General features: G+C 39.8%; 1 protein-coding gene across 1 annotated transcript in view; it reads right to left on the bottom strand.

Annotated features, from left to right (window-relative positions):
* Positions 1–1,719: 1,719 nt before the first annotated feature.
* Positions 1,720–9,455, bottom strand: part of LOC107094665 (exocyst complex component 6B-like) — a 136,959-nt gene continuing 129,223 nt past the window's right edge. The window contains exons 20-21 of the mRNA XM_015390432.1: positions 7,169–7,281; positions 1,720–2,898 (exon numbers count right to left, since the gene is read on the bottom strand). Of these exons, the coding sequence (XP_015245918.1) occupies positions 2,772–2,898; positions 7,169–7,281 (240 nt within the window). The 3' untranslated portion in view covers positions 1,720–2,771. The remainder of the gene's footprint in view (positions 2,899–7,168; positions 7,282–9,455) is intronic.

The following is a 9,455-nucleotide window of genomic DNA, read 5'->3' as shown; positions in this document are numbered from 1 at the left end:
GGCCATATAAATTAGTGGGAAATTAATGGCAGTCAATGGAAGGTCCCCACAAGGATATTGTGACACAACAGGTGTGTGTGTGTATATTTTATATATATATATATATATATATAAACCAAGGTACAATCAATATACTGAATACACAAGATATATTCCACAGTTTGTCATTTATGTCATGTTTGTCTGTTGGCATCTGTCACAATATTAGTATTTTCATCAATTAGTGGTTTAATACATACAGTGTACAGTGCTTTTGTCACAACTGGTTTGCTTTGCAACAAACAAAAAAGAACAGAAAGTAGAAACATCAGAGAGAGGACTCTGGAAAACCGACAAAGCTTCATACAAAAGGACTGAATCTCATTTCTTTCTGAGGTAAACATCTAACAACCTGCATGGAGAAAAAACCAGAGGAGCTCACGGATCTGTTAATGCTGTTAGTGGGAAACAAATGAAAATCTGACCTCCACAAAAGTTTGAAATCCGGCTATAGGTTGAAAACATAAAAAAGAGAACAGAAATGCAAGCAGTAGTTTTAAGATTTCTTATTGTGAACCATCAGTAAACCACCCAAAGTCCAAAAAACCGCAGTATTGCTGCTTCATTGGTTGAACAACAACATACATCAAAGGCACATTCAACAACCCCGTTCCCTTTAGATCAGCAAAAACAAAGAAAAAAAGTAACAAATGACCAGTTGGTTACAAAATATAACCAATTCTCAAGGAAATACACAAAAAAACAAGATGCTGCTCATCAACATGAAAAACATGGTAGCTCTAAATCCCTTTATAAAGCACATTGTTTTATTTTCAATGCTGCTGCACTTTCAATAATATTGCACCAAAGTTTGAACAAAATGAGAATGAAAAAAAAGACCCTTAATCTCTAATGTGAAACTAAGTAAATATTGTGCTCTAATGAGTTAACTGTGTGTGAAAGTATCAGAGACACACAGATCTTTGCATTAGGGAAGACCTAGGACTGTGTGCTTGGCATTAGTACAATGCTTTCATACAAACTCCTCCCAATCAAGCAGTTAAACTACACAACATAAAGCGGTTGCCAGGTTGGAGCATTATACCCCCCTGCCCTCATTTAAGACCCAGCTACTTACACACAGTAAGTTTAAATACTCATTCCGTTCTAATCAAGTTTGACTACAAGGTTGGGGAACGGTTGCCATGTTTGGATGCCATCCCTCTCCTTAATATATTTTATCTCTATGGAGGTTTAAAGTTGAGGCACCCATTCAAGTATTTGCAGGTTGGATATTAGTTTCCTGTGAAGTGGGGTCGCTTGAAAGCCATGTCTGCTGGTTCGGTCCAGCCCTACCTCATCAGATTTGGGTGTGGGGCTCATCTAATTTGTCAAACTAAGGGTTCGCCCTGATTTCCCCAAATGTCTCTGAATTAAACCACCAAGATCCGCTTTCACTGACGTTTTTTTTTGCTGCCATGTTGGTCTCTAAATGAGAAAGCTCCAATCTGACTAAGCAAAGTCCTGAGATTGCTGCAACAGTTGGTGAAGATTAAATAAAACAGCAAAGTTTCTACCATGTTAAGGCAACTTAAACCATTCATATTATATTGCTGCAGATCTCTAAACTTCTACTGATTACCTAACAATTTAACAAGACAAGACTCAAATTTAAATCTCGTGCTAATGCTAAAATGTAAAAGTTTGAAGGATTAAGTGTGGCATAAAATATGATTTTTAATTTTAAGAAGGTAGAATTAGAAAGATACCGACTACAAATACAAAACACATTCTTGGACTTAAAACTTAAATATTGCTCACTAAATCTAGGTCAACATTAATTGAATGATTTTATTTATATTTACTCAATAGAACCCACTTCCCAAATATTCTTTTTATTGGATTTATTTTTGCCCCCTTTCTTACCTTTGCATGGCTTTCACTCAAAACCACTTCAGAGTCCAAACTACTGTCGTCTTAAAAAGCAAGCACACCCCTCAGGTGCACTTAGTTTCACACAATCTTCTACATCCCTTTAAAAAGGAAAAGTGTTGCTGTGTAGTTTTATAATCTATTGCAGTAACATCCTGCATTCGCTTTAGCTCCAGTCTTTATTTCAGTGCTTTTCCGAGTACGAAGCGACCTAACATGACATCTCAAATGGCAAAAGAATCTCAGACGTACATTCAATGTGTTTTATCGTTGTGCTACAAGAAACCAAGAGGAGAGGAATGGAAGACATTAAAAGAAGAGCCAGAAGAGGCTGCTTAACCCAACCGGTTCAGTCAGATTAATAAATTGTTACAGGGTTGATGGATGCTTTAGGATAATTTCCATGAAAACATTTAACATCTCATACTTCTCGTCTGCCATCTAATAGCATCCTGCATGAATAGATCAAACCTCCTAGATAAAGATGAAAACAAGGGGTTTAGGAGCAGCATTTTAAGATTTGGCTCATAAATCTGCTGCGTCTCATCAAATATAGGGACTCAGTAGCATCCTAAAACATCAACGTGACGATTAGTTAACAGTGTCAGAAGAATCTTCTTCAGGATAATCTCAGGAAAATTACAAAAACAGCTGATGGCAGGTCGACTAGCAACTAATGAGCAGAAGCTGGGATGGAAAACTTGGCGACCTTTATAAGTGCACGAGTCAAGATTTTGCAAGTTCTAAACATTTGCTTCCAATAAGTAGATTTTTGGTAGACGAGAGCCAGTCCGTCAACTCCAGGATGTTTCTTATCAGAGAGTTTGATGGAGCTCATGGGCCTCTTGACCAGCCGCTGTCTAAGTGTGATGCTGCGCGATGAGGCTGCGGAGCTGTTTGATCACGGCGTCGATGAGCTTCTGTCTGTCTCTGTCCGCCTTCTTGAACTGGGCGAGGACGACATTCTTCCTGCTCGTCTCCTTCATCCTGGGGGACAGAAGGAGGAGGAAGATGATTAGATGGATGAAGTGGAAAGACAGCAGTATAAATGCTGCAAATGTAGAGGAAAGATTCAAAATGCCTCCATAGACGTGCAATCTGTGTCAGCTGTTCAGCAGTGCTGTGAGAAGTATTCATTCCCATACATTAGACGTTTAAAAGTTAAATCAGTTTAAATAAATACAAAAACTGGTTTAAAATGATTTTATCAATGTAGGGAAATAAACTAAACCTTGACTGTGTGAAACAAAATAATAACCTCCCTCATTAAATCACTAAATATGACCTGTTTTTCAACATAAGGAATGTTAAAACTTCTAAAAAAGGCTCCAAACTACCAAACATTGAGCATAAAATGAGACATAAAGTCTCTATCAGTCCATCAGTCATTTATCTGAGGCTTTGGGACATCAAAGGATTACGGTTTCAGACGCTTTCCACAGAGGAGAAAACATTACACTGCTGTGAACCTTCACGTGAGGACCCACCCTACCACAGCTACTCCTAGAAGGCCTCAACCATTGATCCAGAAGGTTGCGCAAAAAAAAAAAAAGAAAAAAAAGAAAGGGCATCATCTAAAGCATTACAGACCCCATTTGCATCAGTTAAAGTCAGAGTTTGTGGTGCATTAGCTAAAAACAGACTCTTAAAAGATGGGAGCCTTACGAGGCAGAAACCACTGCTGAGCAAGAACAGAAAGGTCCATCTTTGCCAAATACCATCTACATCAAAACATTCGGAGTTTCCTGGAAGATTGTGGGTCCTATTACGTCTGCTGCAAACCTAACAGCACTTAAGAAAAAAAAGACATCAAACCAAGAATCAAACATGGTGTTGAGGTGTTGCTGTTTTGCCCCGACTGGCAAAACATGTCAGACCTGAACTCCGTCAAGAATCTGTGGATCGACAACAAACGGTGATCCCCAACATCCCCCAGCTCCATAAGGAAACCTCGGAGGAGCATTTAGACATTATTGGTGAGTTATTTTGAGGGGACAGCAAATTTACACTAAAATATGTTACTTTCTATTGTGTGAAAGTGTTATATCTTTAGTTTGGTCTTATGGAAAGATGCAATGGGACAGCTGCATGTGTGCAGAGCCAATGCTTTTTCACATGACTGTAAATAAAAAATGTAAATCCTTTATTGTCCCACAAAGGGGAAATTCACTCTCTGTTGTTCATTTACTATCTGAAAAGCTGTTATAAACAAAAAATAAAATTTAAATTTGTATACACTCCGTGAATATAAAACGACAATAAAAGTTGTCCAAGTCTAAGGCTATGTTCACACTGCAGCCTGAAGTGACCCAAATCCGATTTTGCGACCTGGATCTGATCTTTTCATGGCTGTCGGAAAAACATAGATCCGATTTTTTCCAATGCGACCCAGGCTACTTGGCTATGTATGTATCCGAATCTGATCTTTTCAAATGTGACCTGTGTCTGAACGGCCAGGTTGCATTTATCCGACCTGAACGCCATTAATACCCAACATAGGTCACTAATTCTGGGTCTTGCTATGAAGAAGTGGCAAGAAAAACAACAACCATTGTGGATGATAATGCGGAGAGCAGTATTTATGTTTATTAATCTTAAAAACATTGTGTTTTTATGGTTGGGAAAGATCGCTAGATGCGCTCTGGCGCTACCATCATGTTTACTTCCGTAAACATAGAGCACGCTGGCCTGTGATGGCATTGCACCCTCTACTGCGCATACGGACACTTGCGTTGTATGAAGTTGTATCAAATACGCGTCGCATATAAACGCAAAAAAATCGGATTTCACAAAAAAAAAAAAAANCCCCAACATCCCCCAGCTCCATAAGGAAACCTCGGAGGAGCATTTAGACATTATTGGTGAGTTATTTTGAGGGGACAGCAAATTTACACTAAAATGTGTTACTTTCTATTGTGTGATAGTGTTATATCTTTAGTTTTGTCTTATGGAAAGATGCCATGGGAAAGCTGCATTTTATAAGATTTTGCAAACATTTCTTTCTTAAAAAGTTCAAGTATGACCAAAACCAGTGCGTGCAGAGCCAATGCTTTTTCACATGACTGTAAATAAAAAATGTAAATCCTTTATTGACCCACAATGGGGAAATTCACTCTCTGTTGTTCATTTACTATCTGAAAAGCTGTACTAAACAAAAAATTAAATTTTATTTTGTATACACTCTGTGTAAACAAAATGACAATAAAAGTTGTCCAAGTCTAAGGCTGGGTCACTAAAAGTGATTTGGGTCACTTCCAGTGACCCAAATCCGATTTTTTTGGCCCATATGCGACCTGGATCTGATCTTTTCATTGCTGTCGGGAAAACATAGATCCGATTTTTTCCAATCCGACCCAGGCCACTTGGCTATGTGGTCCTGAATCCGATACCAATCTGATCTTTTCAAATGTGACCTGGGTCTGAACAGCCAGGTGGCATTTATCCGACCTGAACGGCATTAATACCTGACATTGGTCACTAATTCTGGGTCTTGCTATGAAGAAGTGGCAAGAAAAACAACAACCATTGTGGATGATAATGCGGAGAGCAGTATTTATGTTTGTTAATCTTAAAAAGATTGTGTTTTTATGGTTGGAAAAGATTGCTAGATGTGCTCCAGCGCTACCATCCATGTTTACTTCCGTAAACATAGAGCACACTGGCCTGTGATGTCATTGCATCCTCTACTGTGCATACGGGACACTTGCTTTGTATGACTGCAGTTCACGCAGGAGATCACATACAAGTCGCATATAAACGCAAAAAATCGGATTTCACAAAAAAAAAAAACCCGAAATTGAGCATCAAGGCCTGCAGTGTGAACGTAGCCTAAGTCTCTGCCTTTAACCAGTTCCCCATGGGGAGCAGTAGGCTGCCAACATTGGCGCCGGGGGAGCAGTTTGGGGTTTAATGGTCTTGCTCAGGGACCCCTAGTGGTTAGGGCATTGGGTCCCGGAGGTTCTGAGTTCAAGTCCCACATAGTCCCACAGACTGCCACTTTGGGTCCCTGAGCAAGACCATTAATCCTTACACTGCTCCCTGGGCGTCGCACAATGGCAGCCCGCTGCTCCCCAAAGGGATGGGTTTAATGGAGACAGTGAAATTCGTTGCTTTGTACTTGTGACAGGGTAATGACAATAAAGTTGGATTCTTCTTCTTCATTTGAAAGGTTCCACCTGGGCATAGAGGAGCAGCAATACCCCCTCTCTCTCTTTCTTATTGGGATTTATGTCGTGCTTGTTAGTGTTCTTGAGCACGTAATTGGTGTAAAAACTCTTACAAGCCAGTAATCCACAAAGACTGATTAGAACTTTGTTTACATGCAGGCTGTGTGAGAGAGGATGCGATAAACGTCTATGATGACACAGATGCACACAGATGTGGGTGTTGTTGGAAAGATAAATCTCAGTATCATCAACATATCAGTTCACTTTCTGTTAACCCTGAGAATCCCTCAGGTGAAATTTCACACTCTGACTTTTAAAAAACAATTAGGAGGGGTTTAACAATACATGCCTGCAGAACACACACAGCCGTACAAACAATACTCACGGCTTAAACAACCTGTCAAAACAGGAGAAAGGGGAACAACAGGAAGCAGGAGTTTAGATGAATACGATAAGCTGGAAATCATTTAAACATTGCTTTTCTTTTTAAAATGAAATCAGGAAAATAAATTCCCACTAAAACTAAATTAGATAGAACTTTGTGGGTTTAAGTATCTCTCAAACGGTAATATTAAATTCAACCGGTTCTAATTTCTTAACTTTAATCGACAAAACGTACCCATTATTGACACAATCCTGTCCAATCCCATTACAGTAATAAAGTCTTTTATTCCTTCATCCATTTTTAAGGTTTATTTGCTTCCTAATGTTTAGAATGACTAATTGGTCATGTTCTTCTGATTAAACACCAAGGTTCATCATTATACAGAAAGTATGATATTTAATGTTTTTTTCTTTAGAGCTATTTTGACTTCATCATCCAGGTCATAGTCATTCCGTAAAAGTAAAACAAAAAAAAATCCACTGGACTTTGTTTCCTGGTGGCGAAACGTCTTCAAATCTTGGAAACCAAGTCCAGTGGATTTCTTTTTTTTTTTTACTTTTAGGGAAATATTTTGACTTTGCTTTTTCCTATTGAAAAATATTTAAGAAACTAGCCAGGCTGGCAAAGATAGAGAAAGTTAAGAAACAGAAACAAGCTAAATTGTTGGTAAGGAAAACAAACGGAACAAAGCAACATGACTACTCACTTCTCCAGAAGGGCCAACGCTGTGTGTGGGTTGACTCTCAGGTATTTGCAGGTGGGTTTGCCGTAGTCGGCCAGGTAGGTGGACCAATCCCACTGGGTGAAAAGGTCCAGTAACTGAACAAGAACATTGAGAAAGAGGAAGAGAGAGATTTAGAAAAAATAAAAAAAAAAATAAAAAAATTACTCACAGATTCAAAAATATAGCCTGAGAACTTCGACACGAACATCAACAACGTCCACATGCTAAGGCTGATACGGTAACGAGCTGCAGGAACAGGGAATTATTACACTTTAGAAGTTCAAAGCTAAAAAATATGATGAAATACAGACAGATTTATGGAGATTATTCAAATTGACAATGAGCTCTTAGAGTTTCCTTATCAGAAATTTCTTAGGCTCAAAGAAAATGTAGCTTTTCAAAGCTTATTTACACAATAATTTGTTCCACTTATGAGAGTTTTCTTGTACAGGCTTTCAACTTTTATTAAAAAAATAGAACCACTTAACCAAGAACAGACCGTTTTCTGGAGAGCTGATGTTAAAAAAGTTATATGCAATAATATTTTACAATTCTGAATATCTATATAGCGTCACCTAAAAAATAAAATAAAACAAGCAGCTCTAATTTTACCCTAATGAAACGGCATTGCTTGTTTTAAAATAGCTGAGTAAGGAAGAGCAAGTTTTGTCCCTCGCTGACCTTCCTGTTATGAGTTAACTCTGCAGTGTTTTCTCAGTGCTAAATGAACAATGAGTAAACAAAGCCGCTATAATCTTCCTAAGAACTTAAAGGGGACTATACAAACTGAATTAGCTTTGGATTTACAAACACTGGTGCTGCTGTGACATGGTCTTGGCTGCTTTCTTTTCTCCGACATGACAAACATCTGACCTCCATTAAAAACCCACCAATATTCTTGTGACATCTTGGAAATTGGCATTATTTTTTTTAAAAGACTGACAGAAAACAGAAATAAAGAAGCAGTGAGTGGAGAGAGAAACTAAAGCGAGGCTACGAGGAACGGTGTCATCTTCTCCTAAATGACCCGCTATTCACAGTGTTGCATAACCAGCTGCTGACCTGCTGAACCCTCCGTAAAACACTCAAACACGCATGCAGAAACAGGCCCTGGCAGGCTAACCCATAAGCCACCACAGTCTGTGTGTGAGCAGGGAGCCCCAGTGAACTCCACATAACACCAAACACACACAGATCCAGAGAGAGAAACCATATGTGAGCGAGGGATGAGAGAGAAGTAGGTGGGGCAAAGAAAGAGATGGAGAGCAAAACCACATGTGGGGGAAGATGGAGGGGACAAATGAGAGAGAGCAGCGATGGAAACAGATGGCTAAAATCAAATGCAACAAAGAGGAGGAGAGGTAAAAGAAAGGTAGGGTAGAATCTATGGGACGAGGGAAAGAAAAAGAGGTAAAGACTGGGCGTTAGAGGAGCCTCATCAGAGCACAACAGTAAATGAATGAACAAATTATTTGTTTTATGAATGACATCACTTTATTTTTTACTGTTTTTAGAGAGATAAGGTAGAGGAAATATAATAAGCAGCATCTCATCTGATTGAATAGTTGTTGGCATGATTTCAGTTTAAGAATCAGAAATTCTCATGAAGGCATCAAAACACATTCCTAGAGTAGAGAAGATGGAATCCTTAGTTAAGCTGAAAGCTTCTCAAAGTCAAGCTAACTGCTCTTCTAAGTCAAGGTAAAAGCAAATGACTTGAGGTAAAGGCGGCTCACTCTGTTAACAGCAACTAAGACTTGAAATAACGTCCACTGGGACTAGAGCCGATGTCCCCTCAGACCAGAGACCACATCCACTCAGACGAGAGACCAAGTCCCCTTGTACTAGAGCCCACGTCCCTTCAGACTAGAGCCCATGTCCTAGGACTAGATACCACATCCCTTCAGACTAGAGCCCACGTCCCCTTGCACTAGACACCATGTCCCTTCAGACTAGACACCACGTGCCTTCAGACTAGAGCCCTTCAGACTAGAGCCCACGTCCTAGGACTAGATACCACGTCCCTTCAGACTAGAGCCCACGTCCCCTTGAACTAGACACCACATCCCTTCGGACTAGACACCACGTCCCTTCAGACTAGAGCCCTCGTCCTAGGACTAGATACCACGTCCCTTCAGACTAGAGCCCACGTCCCCTTGCACTAGACACCACGTCCCTTCGGACTAGAGCCCACGTCCCTTCGGACTAGAGCCCTCGTCCTAGGACTAGATACCACGTCCCTTCAGACTAGAGCCCACGTCCCCTTGCA

The sequence above is a fragment of the Cyprinodon variegatus genome, unplaced genomic scaffold (genome assembly GCF_000732505.1).
Source record: "Cyprinodon variegatus isolate N-32 unplaced genomic scaffold, C_variegatus-1.0 Scaffold499, whole genome shotgun sequence".
NCBI lineage: Eukaryota > Metazoa > Chordata > Actinopteri > Cyprinodontiformes > Cyprinodontidae > Cyprinodon > Cyprinodon variegatus.
Note: the sequence above shows the minus strand (reverse complement) of the source record. Positions and strands in the feature narration are given on the sequence as shown.